At 46.0% G+C, this 17,196-nt stretch overlaps 1 protein-coding gene across 1 annotated transcript in view; it reads left to right on the top strand.

The window, feature by feature from the left end:
- Nucleotides 1-25: 25 nt before the first annotated feature.
- The window catches only part of LOC139420497 (band 4.1-like protein 4B), a 60,178-nt gene continuing 43,007 nt past the window's right edge, over nt 26-17,196 (top strand). The window contains exons 1-16 of the mRNA XM_071170708.1: nt 26-841; nt 2,846-2,950; nt 4,812-4,854; nt 5,340-5,418; nt 5,717-5,761; nt 7,677-7,729; nt 7,865-7,985; nt 10,128-10,215; nt 10,293-10,381; nt 10,496-10,565; nt 10,802-10,971; nt 11,807-11,919; nt 12,082-12,112; nt 13,294-13,327; nt 13,493-13,587; nt 15,329-15,483. Of these exons, the coding sequence (XP_071026809.1) occupies nt 587-841; nt 2,846-2,950; nt 4,812-4,854; nt 5,340-5,418; nt 5,717-5,761; nt 7,677-7,729; nt 7,865-7,985; nt 10,128-10,215; nt 10,293-10,381; nt 10,496-10,565; nt 10,802-10,971; nt 11,807-11,919; nt 12,082-12,112; nt 13,294-13,327; nt 13,493-13,587; nt 15,329-15,483 (1,546 nt within the window). The 5' untranslated portion in view covers nt 26-586. The remainder of the gene's footprint in view (nt 842-2,845; nt 2,951-4,811; nt 4,855-5,339; nt 5,419-5,716; nt 5,762-7,676; nt 7,730-7,864; nt 7,986-10,127; nt 10,216-10,292; nt 10,382-10,495; nt 10,566-10,801; nt 10,972-11,806; nt 11,920-12,081; nt 12,113-13,293; nt 13,328-13,492; nt 13,588-15,328; nt 15,484-17,196) is intronic.

Here is a 17,196-nt window from a genome sequence, read left to right as displayed (position 1 = left end):
TTCTGCGTTGTTTTTACGCAGGCGCAAAGCATGCTGTTTGTCCAGTTTCTCTGGTTGATTTACCTGTGAGGTGGAGCAGTTTCGGTTCTTCGTGAGAGGATTAAATAATACCGGCCACGGGTTTGGGTAAACGCGTCCCGGGAGATTGTAACCTCATTCCTCGGTATGTGAGACTATAGGGACGCCCGCTGCGGAGCTGCTCGAGATTTCTCCAGGATTTCAGAATCTGTGCAACAGCAGGTGCGCGAGCGGGGACAAACGGTGAGAGGAGACGAAGAGGGGGGGTGTGTGCTTCGTTGAGTGAGTTCACTATTGAAACAGAATAAATTATTGGGAAATTCAACTGGTTGCTTTTTTTAATGCCGAATTGTCGGGTCCTGCTCAAGTATGCTGCTGGTGATCCCCACGGCTGCCGAATTTCAGGATTCAGCGGCAGCCTGAAGCCTCCGTGCCTGCGGTGAGGGACTCTTCGCCCTGGGGTGGTGGCAGTGGGACAAACGCCACACACATTGTTTCCGTGTAGTAAGCCTCCCCGTGGACACCGAACACGGTGCTCGCGCTGTGGGTAGAATTAACAATTGGAAAGATGATGGGCTTCCTACGCCGGACGTTTAGCCATCGCTCGCGCCGACGGTTTCAGACAGCGGACGAACGGGACGGGAAAGGAAGAGGGGGAACCGCGAACCCCGCGCTCCTCGCGCACCAACAGCAGGTCGTCCACGCGCCCGCCGTGGTGACAGGGGGAGCGGCCGTGCACATCCCGGCGGCTGGGACCGACAAGGATGCAATGACCTGCCGAGTGCTGCTGCTGGATGGTTCGGACGTTAACGTGGATATTCCAGTGAGTGTGTGTGTGTGTGTGTGTGTGTGGTGTCTCCATATTATTTTCAGACATATTTCTCTCAACAGAATATAAAGTGACTTCTTCTATGGTTTAGGTCATTCAGCACCATGGAGTTTTAACACCTGTCATTGTGTGTGTTCTGTGCAGTTAGGGGTAGGGCTACAGATGGTGTTGTGATTAGCCAATTCACCACATTACTTCCCCATTCTGACTGTTGGCAGGAAGCTGCCTACCTCAGAGAAACCTCCCTCCCTCTCTGCCCATCTCCCTCCCTCTCTGCCCATCTCCCTGCCTCTCTGCCTCCTTCCCGCCATCCTCAGTTTTCTGTCTCTCTCTCTTGTCTTTGTGGGAGTGATGTGATTTATCTCATGGCGCTGTGACAGAGTGTGTGTGTCCAGGGGAGACGTAGACATGTGTGTCATGTTGTATTAAAACTCCTATCTTAAAGGTTGAGTTTGTGCGTGTGTCATCGTGGTCAGTGAAGCCGTCTCATGCGTCACCTTTTGAATACATACAGGAAGTCAGACTGCTGAGGGAATCAATGGTCATAGATGGAGAACCTATGACCTAATGTTACAGTAGAGATGCTAGTAGTTTATCGTTATGATAATACGTTTGATTTGTATCAGGCAAAAAATTATCTGGCAAATAGACAATACATCAGAACATGAGAGCAATTCACTGTTTGTGAAGATGTAAATTGTTGAGCTGCAGGTGCGTGGAGCCATGGTGTAGTTAATGTGCTTTATGAAGTTTGACTCCGGAGATGATTTCTTGCAGTGTGTGGAAAGCATCCTCATCAGAACTAAACAGTACATTCAGTAATATCACATGCAATCCAATCCAAACAGTAGGCTGTAACTTTGCCTTAGAGAATACAGGCTTGTGTATGTAGGGACTATTTCCTTTGTGTTCTCTTGTTAATTAGAACTAGCTCATGCTAACGGCCACCAGACGTCAGCTGACTGAAACCAGAGTCTATATAGCGCTCTAACAGGAACAAGCCTGAACATGACTGCTGAATCTTCCCTCGGGGATTCATCTACAGGTGTATTGAGTTGAAATGAATTTAATTGAACTCTTGTCTTCATCCAAAATCGACCTGCTAGGGCCTGCTCCCCAGGGGAAGATGTTTAGGGGTGGGGGTGCTCATACAGGACTAATAAAGGCCAAGGGCACTACATTTCATTTTGTGAAAAAATATTAGGTATTTAAAATGTTTTTCTTGTGATTTATCAGGGGGTGCTGTAGCACCCTCAACACCCCAGTGCTATGCCCCTAGGCACTTTCAGCTAGACACTACCCCCTAAACACTCATCTAGAGATGATTTGATGGGTACTAACACTATGGTGTTCACCTTTTATGCCTTCTTATAGGCTTGGTGGACTTTGTCCCATTTTTACTTGCACCTGCTGTCTAATCCAGATCTACACAGGAGCTTTGGGGATAATATCTAGGGGGAAAGTCTGTCTAGGGAAAGTGCTTTTGGTAGGGGCTGGTTTGGGAGTGTGTGTGTTTTGTTGTGCTGTGCTTTGACAAGAGCTGGAGAGGAACAGGAAGGGCAAGAGTTTATTTATTGTGACCTCCCACTCCATAACCACACACACATGTTGGCAGGTTCATACTTGTTATCAGGGAACAAAGTACAAGGTTATCCTCTCTCTTTTAAAAACACACTTTGAGGGGTGCAGCTTTTTAGTAGTTAAAGAAATTGTATCTTGGTGGGTGTTCATCTCAAGAGCCCTATGGATTGTAGGTGTTTCAAAGACAAATGCCTGAATTATGGCTTCTCCCTCAGGTCTTCTCCCTCAGGTCTTCTCCCTCAGGTCTTCTCCCTCAGGTCTTCTCCCTCAGGTCTTCTCCCTCTGGTTCTGCCCCAGATGCAGTCCCTAGTAATGACCCACACTCTGTCATTCTGCTCCATATCCACTCACAAGGTCTAGGCTGTTTATTCTCCAGCCTCCCTATTGTGACTATAATACATGTGTGTGTTTTAATAGAAAAGGTCAAAGGGCCAGGAGCTGTTTGACCAGATCAGGTATCATCTGGACCTGGTGGAGGCTGACTACTTTGGACTGCAGTTCATGGACCCAGAACAAGTCTCAGTGAGTAGATATACATAAAGCCTCTGAACACACACACCACAACCTGCCATTGCTGAGGGGATTCCCTATGATGTAATGACACTAGTTAAATCAATCACAGTGTGGTGTTAAAATGATTGATCTGACGCTCCAGCTATCTGTCATATTCTCTGTGTCTCTCTCCATCATATTATGTCTGTCTCTGCCTGTCGCTGTCTCTCTGCCTGTCGCTGTCTCTCTCTCTCTACTTTTTATTCTATGGGGTAGATCAGCTTTAGTATTGCAGATAGATTGTGGGTTCTATCAATGTAATTGTCTGCATCATTTCCAATCCCCCATACACGTTTTATATTGTCCTTTATTATTTTCCTCTACCACCCCTCCCCTAATTGGAGTAAACTAATGGACAACAACACTTAGGCTTCTACTTCCAGTTTATACATATTACGGACACAATGTATTTTACAATAGTCATCTTTTGTTTGTTTTGAGTCTCAGCCTTCAGCTCCACTCTCCACTCCCACCCTCCCATCTATCTCTGAAGCCCTCCCATCTATCTCTGAAGCCCTCCCATCTATCTCTGAAGCCCTCCCATCTATCTCTGAAGCCCTCCCATCTATCTCTGAAGCCCTCCCATCTATCTCTGAAGCCCTCCCATCTATCTCTGAAGCCCTCCCATCTATCTCTGAAGCCCTCCCATCTATCTCTGAAGCCCTCCCATCTATCTCTGAAGCCCTCCCATCTATCTCTGAAGCCCTCCCATCTATCTCTGAAGCCCTCCCATCTATCTCTGAAGCCCTCCCATCTATCTCTGAAGCCCTCCCATCTATCTCTGAAGCCCTCCCATCTATCTCTGAAGCCCTCCCATCTATCTCTGAAGCCCTCCCATCTATCTCTGAAGCCCTCCCATCTATCTCTGAAGCCCTCCCATCTATCTCTGAAGCCCTCCCATCTATCTCTGAAGCCCTCCCATCTATCTCTGAACCCCGCCCATCTATCTCTGAACCCCTCCCATCTGGCCAGCAGCATAACACCCTGCATCCCACTGCTGGCCTGCTTCTGTACCTAAGCAGTGTTGGTCCTGGATGGGAGACCAGATGCTGCTGAAAGTGGTGTTGGAGGGCCAATAGGAGGCACCCTTTCTTCTGGTCTAAAAATAAATATATATATCCCAATTCCCTAGGGCAGTGATTGAGGACATTGCCCTGTGTAGGGTGTCCTGGGAAGTTAAGAGTGTCCTGACTCTCTGTGGTCAATAAAGATCCCATGGCACGTATTGTAAGAGTAGGCGTGTTAACCCCGGTGTCCTGGATAAATTCCCAATCTGGCCCTCATACCATCATGGCCACCTAATCATCCCCAGCTTACAATTGGCTCATTCCTCTTCCCTGTAACTATTCCCCAGGTCGTTGCTGTTAATGAGAATGTGTTCTCAGTCAACTTACCTGGTAAAATAAGGGTTAATAAATACATTCTCTGAAGCCATCCCATCTGTCTCTGACCACAATCCTGTTTTGATTTCTATTTGCCATTTATTTTTCAGCTGTGATGTTTCACAAAAGTTCTGAACCATTCTATTCTCATAGTTTCTACAGATTGTAAATGAAAGAAACAAGTTTGACAAAGGTGTTATATTATTGATTAATTGATTATGACTTTTCAGATCACCCAGCAGTGCAATTTTGAAGTGTTAGCTGCAGGTAAATGTTGCAATTCTTGTGCCATTCCTGGACCTGCGGCCAACAACAAGCTACATATGGACAGTACCAAAACAAGTGCTCTAAGGATTCTGTCTCTTCACAGCACAATCTGCAGAGCTGGGATGGTTGTAACCCCTCGTATGTATAACATTCTGTTGTCCACTTCTTTGTGTCTCTTGCAGCACTGGCTGGATGTGTCCAAGCCCATAAAGAAACAGATCAGAGGTCAGTCCATTCACTCCCACTATCTAATATTCTTAGTGTGTGTGTGTGGTGTATAGTTAATAACAAGCGAAGGCCAGCTACTTTTGCCAGACTGTTGGTAGTGTCCTCTACTTAATGTGTGCACTGTATACAGTGGGTTTGTGTGTGTGTGTGTGTGTGTGTGTGTAGGTAAGTGGGAAGGCAGGTGGTTCATTACCAGCTGTTGACATGGTGATTAGTGAGTGGTGCAGGGTGACGCCAATGTTTACTTTGTCAGGAAACGCCCCTCTCACAGAGAGGGCTGCCTGGTTCTTACCTGAGTCTCCAGACAATTTTTAAATTAAGTGCCTGGTATTCCCAGGGTTTTTTAATTATAAATAAAAAAAAATAAAAAAATATATATATATATATTTTTTTATACAATATGTGGTAGAATGATAGATTGGCCTGACTATGTTCTTTCGCCTAATTGAATCTCTCTCGCTTGGTCTGTTTCTTTTTTTCAGATGGTCCTCCATACAGACTGTTTTTCAGGGTGAAGTTCTACTCCTCAGAGCCCAATAACCTACATGAGGAGTTCACCAGGTAACACCACCACTGGCTGTGTGCTCACACTCTAGCACACATGAATACACACACACACTCTCGTATACATACTGTCTCATTCACACAATCTCACCCCCTCCTCGGTGTAGTGTAGAGGTGTAAGGGGGCAGTGTAGCTAATGACTTTGGTCCAGTGGGGAAGAGACTAATTAAGGCAAAATGGACTGAGACCTCTTCAGAGAGAGAAAGACTGTCTGTCAGTCAGTGTGAAAGAGAGAGGGAGAAAGATTGATTCTACATCAGTGGTTTTATTCTCACTCCTTTTGTCTGTGTTCCAGGTACCTGTTTGTGCTGCAGCTTCGACAAGACATTCTGTCCGGCAAGTAAGCAGCTCCCCACACACACACACACACACACACACTAAACCTCTATCTCACTCTCTCTGTCTCTCATTCTCTCTCTCCATCTGGGTCGTGTCTCCTGTGTGTAGCTCTATAATAAAGTACAGGATCAGAACATCAGAGGGCTGCTAATTTAAAGAAAAGGACCTCTCCTCCCCAACACACACACACACACACACACACACACACACACAGTGCATTCAGAAAGTATTGAGACCCCTTCCATTTTTCCACATTTTGTTACGTTACAGCCTTATTCTAAAATGAATTACATTATTTTTTACCCTTGTCAATCTACACAAAATTCCTCTTAATGACAAAGCAATAACAGGTTTTTAGAAATGTTTGCAAATTTATAAAAAACAGAAATGCCTTATTTACGTAAGTATTCAGACCCTTTGCTATGAGACCTTGAAATTGAGCTCCAGTGCATTTTGTTTCCATTGATCATCCTTGAGATGTTTCTACGACTTGATTAGAGTCCACCTGTGGTAAATTCAAATGATTGGACATGATTTGGAAAGGCACACACTTGTCTATAAAAGTTCCCACAGTTGACAGTGCATGTCAGAGCAAAAACCAAGCCATGAGGTTGAAGGAATTGTCCATAGAGCTCAGAGACAGGATTGTGTCAAGGCACAGATCTGGGGAAGGGTACCAAAAAATGTCTGCAGCGTTGAAGGTCCCCATGAACACTGTGGCCTCGATCATTCTTAAATGGAAGAAGTTTGGAACAACCAAGACTTTTCAGAGAGATGGCCGCTCTGCCAAACTGAGCAATCAGGGGAGAAGGGCCTTGTTCAGGGAGGTGACCGAGAATCTAATGGTCACTCTGACTGAGCTCCAGTTCCTCTGTGGAGATGGTTGTCCTTCTGGAAGGTTCTCCCATCTCTGCAGCACTCCACCAATCAGTTATTTATGGTAGAGTGGCCAGACAGAAGCCACTCCTCAGTGAAAGGCACATGTCAGCCTGCTTGGACTTTGCCAAAAGGCACCTAAAAAACTCTCAAACCATGAGAAACAAGATTTTCTGGTCTGATGAAACCAAGATTGAACTCTTTGGCCTGAATGCCAAGCGTCACGTCTGGAGGAAACCTGGCACCATCCCTACAGTGAAGCATGGTGGTGGCAGTATCATGCTGTGGGGATGTTTTTCAGTGGCAGGGACTGGGAGACTAGTCAGGATCGAGGGAAAGATGAATGGAGCAAAGGACAGAGAGATCCTTGATAAAAACCTGTTCCAGAGCGCTCAGGATTTCAGACTGGGGTGAAAGTTCACCTTCCAACAGGACAATGACCCTAAGCACACAGCCAAGACAACGCAGGAGTGGCTTCGGGACGAGTCTCTGAATGTCCTTGAGTGGCCCAGCCAGAGCCCGGACATGAACTCAATTGAACATCTCTGGAGAGACCTGAAAGTAGCTGTGCAGCGACGCTCCCCATCCAACCTGGCAGAGCTTGAGAGGATTTGCAGACAAGAATGGGAGAAACTCCCCAAATACAGGTGTGCCAAGCTTGAAGCGTCATACCCAAGAAAAGGCTGTAATCGCTGCCAAAGGTGCTTCAACAAAGTACTGAGTAAAGGGTGTGAATACTTGTGTAAAAAATACTATTTCTGTTTATTTATACTTTTAATACTGTTTCAAATCTGTTTTTGCTGTGCCATTATGGGGTATTGTGTGTGATATGATGAGGACTTTACATTTTTTATTAAAAAAAATATAAAAAATCATTTTTAGAATGAGGCTGTAGCGTAACAAAATGTGGAAAAGGTCAAGGGGTCTGAATACTTTCTGAATGCACTGTACATACATGCGAACACAGTGTTGGAAGTAATGCTGCATGCGGTGTGTGTGGTGTGATCTCTCTGCTCTGGAACCTTCCTCTCTCCCTCCAGGTTGAAGTGTCCATATGATGTCTCAGTAGACCTGGGGGCCTACTGCTTACAAAGTAGGTGATGATTTACACACTACGGTATCTCTGGAATCAGCATTCATGTTTCTTTTACACCTGACTATAACGCGTGCGTGCGTGCTTGTGTGTGTGTGTGTGTGTGTGTGTGTGTGTGTGTGTGTGTGTGTGTAGGTGAGCTGGGGGACTGTGACCCAGTAGAGCATTCTCCTGAGCTGGTGTCAGAGTTTCGCTTCACACCCAAACAGAGTGAGACCATGGAGGCAGACATCTTTAACAAGTGGGTGGACCTAAGGTGAGTTAAAGCGCCATCCAACAGGACATCTTCACTGGTGTCTGTCTGAACAGTCTGTAGGTGTCTGGATAAGAACACAGGACATCTTCACTGGTGTCTGTCTGAACAGACTGTAGGTGTGTCTGGATAAGAACACAGGACATCTTCTCTGGTGTCTGTCTGAACAGTCTGTAGGTGTGTCTGGATAAGAACACAGGACATCTTCTCTGGTGTCTGTCTGAACAGTCTAGGTGTCTGGATAAGAACACAGGACATCTTCTCTGGTGTCTGTCTGAACAGTCTGTAGGTGTGTCTGGATAAGAACACAGGACATATTCTCTGGTGTCTGTCTGAACAGTCTGTAGGTGTCTGGATAAGAACACAGGACATCTTCTCTGGTGTCTGTCTGAACAGTCTGTAGGTGTGTCTGGATAAGAACACAGGACATATTCTCTGGTGTCTGTACAGTCTGTAGGTGTCTGGATAAGAACACAGGACATCTTCTCTGGTGTCTGTCTGAACAGTCTGTAGGTGTCTGGATAAGAACACAGGACATCTTCTCTGGTGTCTGTCTGAACAGTCTGTAGGTGTCTGGATAAGAACACAGGACATCTTCTCTGGTGTCTGTCTGAACAGACTGTAGGTGTCTGGATAAGAACACAGGACATCTTCACTGGTGTCTGTCTGAACAGTCTGTAGGTGTCTGGATAAGAACACAGGACATCTTCACTGGTGTCTGTCTGAACAGTCTGTAGGTGTCTGGATAAGAACACAGGACATATTCTCTGGTGTCTGTACAGTCTGTAGGTGTCTGGATAAGAACACAGGACATCTTCTCTGGTGTCTGTCTGAACAGTCTGTAGGTGTGTCTGGATAAGAACACAGGACATCTTCTCTGGTGTCTGTCTGAACAGTCTGTAGGTGTGTCTGGATAAGAACACAGGACATATTCTCTGGTGTCTGTCTGAACAGTCTGTAGGTGTGTCTGGATAAGAACACAGGACATCTTCACTGGTGTCTGTCTGAACAGTCTGTAGGTGTGTCTGGATAAGAACACAGGACATCTTCTCTGGTGTCTGTCTGAACAGTCTGTAGGTGTGTCTGGATAAGAACACAGGACATCTTCTCTGGTGTCTGTCTGAACAGACTGTAGGTGTGTCTGGATAAGAACACAGGACATCTTCTCTGGTGTCTGTCTGAACAGACTGTAGGTGTCTGGATAAGAACACAGGACATATTCTCTGGTGTCTGTCTGAACAGACTGTAGGTGTGTCTGGATAAGAACACAGGACATCTTCTCTGGTGTCTGTCTGAACAGTCTGTAGGTGTCTGGATAAGAACACAGGACATATTCTCTGGTGTCTGTCTGAACAGACTGTAGGTGTGTCTGGATAAGAACACAGGACATCTTCTCTGGTGTCTGTCTGAACAGACTGTAGGTGTCTGGATAAGAACACAGGACATCTTCACTGGTGTCTGTCTGAACAGTCTGTAGGTGTGTCTGGATATGAACACAGGACATATTCTCTGGTGTCTGTCTGAACAGTCTGTAGGTGTGTCTGGATAAGAACACAGGACATCTTCACTGGTGTCTGTCTGAACAGTATGTAGGTGTGTCTGGATAAGAACACAGGACATCTTCTCTGGTGTCTGTCTGAACAGTCTGTAGGTGTGTCTGGATAAGAACACAGGACAGGTGATAACCACATGAACAATGTCTGGCTCTTTAACATCATGCAGGTAGAGGAGTGTATCACTCTGGTGTTTTCTAGTGCTGTATCAAACCTATGTAAATCACCCTCTCTCTATATCTCTCTGTCTGTGTGACGGATCAAGGGATTAATCCCTGGAGCGTCTTGATTGAATCCAGGCAGTATTTAACCCTGCTAGTGTATGATCGCTCCAATCTCAGATTAGATGACGCACACAGATTACACACACATGCACTGGGGCTCACTGAGCTGACATGACACCAGTGAAAGCGAGAAACCAAAGAGAAACCCTACTGAGTTCCGCTCTCTCTCTCTATTGGCCAGATAAACCCCTAGGCCCTAATCTGTTGTGTACATCTGAACTGGATTACTGCAATAAATATGGAGGACATTCCACCCAGAGGGCAGGGTATGTGTGTTAGATACTGAGCATGTGGTTTTGTTTCCCCAGGGGTACGGATCCATCCCAGGCAGAGACCAGCTTCCTCAACAAGTGTAAATGGCTGGAGCTGTACGGAGTGGACATGCACTTTGTCAAGGTTGGTGTGTGTGCTGCTGTTGTCTGTTTGATGTTGTAGAGTAGCACTGAGCGTGTGTGACTGTGTGTTGTCCTCAGGGAAGGGACGGAGCTGAGTACGCTCTGGGTCTGACTCCCACTGGCATCCTGGTGTTTGAGGGCTCCACCAAGATAGGCCTCTTCTTCTGGTAAACACACACACACTTTGACATGAACACTCCAAAACACACTGATATTTTCTTGAAAACAGCTGCGTAGTCTGCAATGTCAACTGTGTGTGTGTGTGTGTGTGTGTGTTCCAGGCCCAAGATCACCCGCCTGGATTTCAAAAAGAGTCGACTCACCCTAGTGGTGACGGAGGACGATGATCAGGTGAGCAATACACAAATACCCCTGCCCATGACCCCACTCTCCGAGGGTGTCTCATATATGCAAAGAAAACCATTTCCATTTCTCACCACCACACATTTACAGGCAACACACTTGAATGTGATCGCCCCCTATTTCACCTTTTGACTTGACAGCAGAGACCATTTCATTGACATTGAAATATTTGGACTGCTTTTGTCAGAGTGGTGTTTGATTGTGATTGGCTGTTGTGTGGTTAGGGGCGGGAGCAGGAGCACACCTTTGTGTTCCAGTTGGACAGTTCGAAGACGTGTAAACACTTGTGGAAATGTGCTGTGGAGAGCCACGCCTTCTTCCGGCTGCGCCAGCCCACAGCTGGGAAGGCCTCCAGCAGTGACTTCACACGCCTTGGATCACGTTTCAGGTTCAGGTGGGTGGGGCTCGCACCAATACTCAACTCTACAACAGAGGTTGTGCCCAAAATAGCACCCTATTCCCTATATAGTGCACCACTTTTGACCAGAGTTCTAGGGTGCACTATATAGTGAATATAGTGCCATGTTGGATGCACTCTGAGAATAGGTAGGGTTCTGGTCAAAAGTAGTGCACTAACTGAGGACTAGTGCGCCATCTGAGATGCAAGTTTTGTCTCTATGGTTACATGATGGAAGCTATGGTTACAGGGAAATGCCGTTTGTTTACATGTCAAACTGAAATGACCTCTTCAGATATATTCCAGGCATCTATCACCAACATACAGGGACGCAGTATGTTGAGTCATGTAAATGTTCTGTACATCCTGACATGCCAAATACAGAGATGCCAGCTACTGTTCATCGTCGTTAAAGGGAAACTTGGGGGTTTTGGCAATGAAGCACTTTATCTACTTCCTCAGAGTCAGATTGACTCAACGATACCATTTTTATGTATCATCTTACTTAATTATGGATGCAATCAGCAGTTTCACAAGCCAATGCTAACTGGCATTAGCGCATGATTGGAAGTCTATATCTACTAGCATGCTAGTAGTTACCATAGACTTCTAGTCATTGTGCTAATGCTAGTTAGCAATTATGCTAACGCTAGTTAGCAAATTCCTTTAAACTGGGTTGGTATATTCTCCCCAGTACACTATAGCCTATACCCTACAGCTTTACATCCCTACAGCTCCCAGCAGTGACATAAAAATGGTATCAACGAGTTAATCTGACTCACTGCCAAAATCCTGAAGTATCCCTTTAAAGTGTTCTCTCTCTCCTACTCAGTGGAAAGACTGAGTACCAGGCGACCCACGGAGGGAGGCTGAGGAGGGCCAGTACGTTTGAGAGGCGACCCAGCAAGAGATACCCGTCTCGCACTCACTCACTGGGTGGCAAGGGTTGGTATATTCTCCCCAGTACACACTATAGCATATACCCTACATCCCTACAGCTCCCAGTTCCCCCATACAGTAAAACACCCATACAGGCAGTTTCCCATGTCAATTCTCCTGTGCTTGATTCACTGACCTGATGTAACCTGGCTTTCTCTCTCTCTACAGCCCTCTCTCCAGCCAAACCACCACATATCAGGTGGGTCCCTGAGAGCACAGGACAACCAAGCATGTACAGAGCCCTTAGAAAGTATTCACACCCCTTGACCTTCTTCTACATTCTGTTGTTACAAAGTGAGATTAAATGGATTTAATTGTAACTTCCTGTCAACGATCTACACAAAATATACTAATGTCAAAGTGGAAGAAAAATGCTGACATTTGTAAAAAAAAATAAAAAAAATAAAAAAAACACTAATGTTAAGATAAGTATTCAACCACCTGAGTCAATACATTTTATAATCACCTTTGGCAGCGATTACAGTCTTTCTGGGTAAGTCTGAGCTTTCCACACCTGGATTGTGCAACATTTGCCTATTTATATATTTTTTTCTAAATTCTTCAAGCGCTGTCAACTTGGTTGTTGATCATTGCTAGACGACCATTTTCACTTTCAGGTCTTGCCATAGATTTTCAAGCAGATTTAAGTTAAAACTATAACTCGGCCGCTCAGGAACATTCACTGTCTTGGTAAGCAACTCCAGTATAGATTTGGTTTTAGGTTATTGTCCTGCTGAAAGGTGAATTCATCTCCCAGTGTTTGGTAGAAAGCAGACTGACCAGGTTTTCCTTTAGGATTTTTCCTTTGCTTACAAGCATACCCGCATTGTAAAACCTCCCTGGTCTTTGTGGTTGAATCTGTTTGAAATTCACTGCTCGACTGAGGGACCTTACAACCATCTGTATTTGTGGGCTACAGAGATGAGGTAGTCATTAAAATATATATTATTATCACACAGTGAGTCCATGCAACTTAGTTTACATGTTAAGCACATTTTTACTTCTGAATTTATTTTGGCTTGCCAAAACTAAGGGGTTGAATACTTATTGACTCAAGACATTTCAGCTCTTGATTTGTAATTCATTTGTAAACATTTCTGAAAGCATAATTCCACTTGGACATTATGAGATGTTTTATGTAGGCCGGTGAGCATATTTAATCAATTTTCTAATTCCGTCTGTAACACAAGTGGAGAAAGTCCAGTGGTGTGAGTTCTTTCTGGAGGAGTTGAATGTTACGCCTCTATTCATGTTAAAGAGCACTATGGTAATGAGCAAGATGTACATTTTATAACAATGTATGGAAATGACAGATATGTTTTGATTAATGATCTGTATGTAAATGTGATCTTATTGAGCAGTTATATTGTTCTGTTTCAGCGCCCACACCAGCCCCGAACCTAGTCTACACCCAGTAAGACACACACACACACACACACACAATGGTTCCTCATGGATATGAAGGTTAAAGAAGAAAACGTCAGTGGATACCTTTGTGACTGATTACCATGGCAATGCACCTGCAATATTCAACTGAATATTATTTTCTCAGTCTTTTTCTCCATCTATCTCTGTTCAGTACCAGCGTAACATCCCTATAGCCCATGAGCCTTGGCACCCAGCCCTCACACCCCCCATCTACCTACAACACTCAGGACACACATCCCCGCACAGGTGAGACACAGACAGACAGACAGACATTGGTAAGACTTGTCTTCTTAATGGTGTATAGTGAGTCCCCCTAGCCCCCAGAGTTCTCTCATTTCAGAGGTGCTCTCTTTCTCTGTCGGGTATCTCCGCTATCTTTTTCTTTTTGAATGTCTCTTTCACATCATATCACTGTTACATCATTCATGTGTTGCATCATTTAGACAGGCTGTGTGTGTGCGTGTGTGTGTGTGTGTGTGTGTGTGTATGCTTACCGTGTCTGTGTATGCGTACCGTGTCATTTCCCATGTCCAGAGCGCCTGCTGCAGTAGCAGTGAGTCAAGAGCCCAGTCATCGGTCAGTACCAGAGAGGTCCAGCGGGTCTTTCCCAGGATCCATCAGTGTGGTGTACAGAGACAAGGTCATGACTGCACTCTGACCCCTCCACCCTAACCTCTACAGCCCTGTCCCAGGACCCTGTCCCAAACCCACCTCTAAATCTAAACTCTAACACATATGCATACGAGACAACTGGAATACAGAAGACAGAGAGAGACAGAGAAACACTCTGGTTGTGGACTTATGGACCAAAATACATCATCCTCATCACCATCATTACACACCAGCCTTGTCTACCATGTGTCTTCTCCATCAGATCACCACCACCACCACCATGCTGTGGAGACAGAGACTCCGAACAGAAAGAGAGAGACTTTAAACACAGACACCATAGAGAGATCTGTCTCCTAGTGGATTGGACCATGATGTTTGATGATGTCTTGTTAGTTCATGTAATTGTTGTTGATACTTTAGTGGCTGAATGCTACAAAGTCCTCAAATGTGACTGGGTAAGATTGAAATTCCGTTTATGCTTTACAAAACAATCATACCACAACATTAATTTTCTGCCCAGTTAGCAGGTAGATTTGCTTTTAGCCAAATCCTTTTAGAGCAAGCCAAATAATTTGTTTTAAAAAGTTATCCTAGCTCAGGATTCATTGTTTGAATGTAAGATGCCAATCATTTGAGTGTGTGTGAAGTAGTCTGTGTCATCATAAACTGCTTTAACTAGGGATCACATGGTTGTACATTACATCTGAAGGGGAATATGGCTACTTTGGAAATCTCAGCTAAACGATGAAGGAAAATGTTCTTGTTAAATTCATATCAGCAATATATACATTACAATATATACATTACAATATATACATTACATTACAATAGCATGTCATGGAAGTCTTGCGTCTATTGCTGCATGAATGTTGTGTGTGAGGGGTTCTGACTCAGCTTAATCAACCCCCCATAGATCAATAGAATGGCTCTGATGGCCTTGTTTACCTGTGTTAATGCTGATTGTGTTTACATCCTCTCCATGCTCAACATTCCTTCCTGTTGCCTTAAAATTGTTACTCTTATCACAACCAGCCTTAGATTGGTTGCTACAGCCTTGTTGATTAAACGCACTGCTTAATTAAACTCCTTCACTGAAGTTGAATAATGTACACACACACACACTGAATGACTGTTAAAATGATGTGCTATACACACCACACACAGACTTCCAAAGCACAGGTGGCTGATTGTACCTTAATTGGGGAAGATGGGCTCATAGAAAGTTATCAAATGTGGTTTCCATGAGCTGCCCTCCCCTGTGTACCAGAGAGGTTTTAAAAACTGGTGTCACTGTGTAGTAAAGAAGGTGGAACAGGGTGCTGGTCTGGTTCTGGGTTTCTGGACTGTGTGTTTGAGTGTGATGTGCTGTCCCCAGTTTCCCTCGGCGTGGTCCTGTCCTGGGAGGGGAGCAGCAGTTCAGTGTTGAGGAGAACGAGACGCCGTACTCTGGAAGCATACACCATCTCCACCGCAGACACACACACTACGACAACAGCCAGGAGACTTACTGTCACACACACAGCAAGAACAGTGAGTATGCGCCCACGGGTATACACACCACAGGCAGCCAGGTTATAGACACCAGGTTATAGACACCACAGGCAGCCAGGTTCTACACACCACGTGCAGCCAGGTTATAGACATCACGGCACCCAGGTTATACACGCCAGGTTATAGACACCACAGGCAGCCAGGTTATAGACACCACGGCAGCCAGGTTATACACGCCAGGTTATAGACACCACAGGCAGCCAGGTTATAGACACCAGGTTATTAACGCCACGGCAGCCAGGTTATACACACCACAGGCAGCCAGGTTATAGACACTAGGTTATACACACCATGGAAGCCAGGTTATACACACCATGGAAACCAGATTATACACACCATGGCAGCCAGGTTATACACACCATGGCAGCCAGGTTATACACACCATGGCAGCCAGGTTATACACACCATGGCAGCCAGGTTATACACACCATGGCAGCCAGGTTATACACACCAGGTTATACACACCACGGCAGCCAGGTTATAGACGCCAGGTTATACACGCCACGGCAGCCAGGTTATAGACGCCACGGCAGACAGGTTATAGACAGCAGGTTATACACACCACGGCAGCCAGGTTACAGACACCACGAGAGCCAGGTTATACACACCACGGCAGCCAGGTATACACACCACGGCAGCCAGGTTATACACACCACGGCAGCCAGGTTATACACACCACGGCAGCCAGGTTATACACGCCACGGCAGCCAGGTTATACATGCCACGGCAGCCAGGTTATACACGCCACGGCAGCCAGGTTATACACGCCAGGTTACAGACACCGCGGCAACCAGGTTACAGACACAACGGCAGCCAGGTTACAGACACCGCGGCAGCCAGGTTACAGACACCGCGGCAGCCAGGTTACAGACACCGCGGCAGCCAGGTTACAGACACCATGGCAGCCAGGTTATAGACACCAGGTTATACACACCATGGCAGCCAGATTATGCACACCATGGCAGCCAGGTTATACACACCACGGCAGCCAGGTTATACACGCCACGGCAGCCAGGTTATACACGCCACGGCAGCCAGGTTATACACGCCACGGCAGCCAGGTTATACACGCCACGGCAGCCAGGTTATACACGCCACGGCAGCCAGGTTATACACGCCACGGCAGCCAGATTATACACGCCACGGCAGCCAGGTTATAGACACCACAGTTAGCCAGGTTATAGACACCACAGGCAGCCAGGTTATACACGCCAGGTTGTACACACCACGGCAGCCAGGTTATAGACACCACAGGCAGCCAGGTTATAGACACCAGGTTATTAACGCCACGGCAGCCAGGTTATACACACCACGGCAGCCAGGTTATAGACACCACGGCAGCCAGGTTATAGATACCAGGTTAGACACCACAGCAGCCAGGTAATAGACACCAGGTTATACACAACACGGCAGCCAGGTTATACACACCATGGCAGCCAGGTTATACACACCATGGCAGCCAGGTTATACACACCACGGCAGCCAGTTTATACACACCACGGCAGCCAGGTTATACACACCAGGTTATACACACCACGGCAGCCAGGTTATACACACCACGGCAGCCAGGTTATACACGCCAGGTTATACACACCACGGCAGCCAGGTTATACACACCACGGCAGCCAGGTTATAGACGCCAGGTTATACACACCATGGCAGCCAGGTTATAGACACCACAGGCAGCCAGGT

Source organism: Oncorhynchus clarkii, chromosome 2 (genome assembly GCF_045791955.1).
Source record: "Oncorhynchus clarkii lewisi isolate Uvic-CL-2024 chromosome 2, UVic_Ocla_1.0, whole genome shotgun sequence".
In the NCBI taxonomy this organism is placed as follows: Eukaryota; Metazoa; Chordata; class Actinopteri; order Salmoniformes; family Salmonidae; genus Oncorhynchus; species Oncorhynchus clarkii.
The sequence above is the reverse complement of the archived record's forward strand: the minus strand, read 5'-3'. Positions and strand labels throughout refer to the sequence as shown.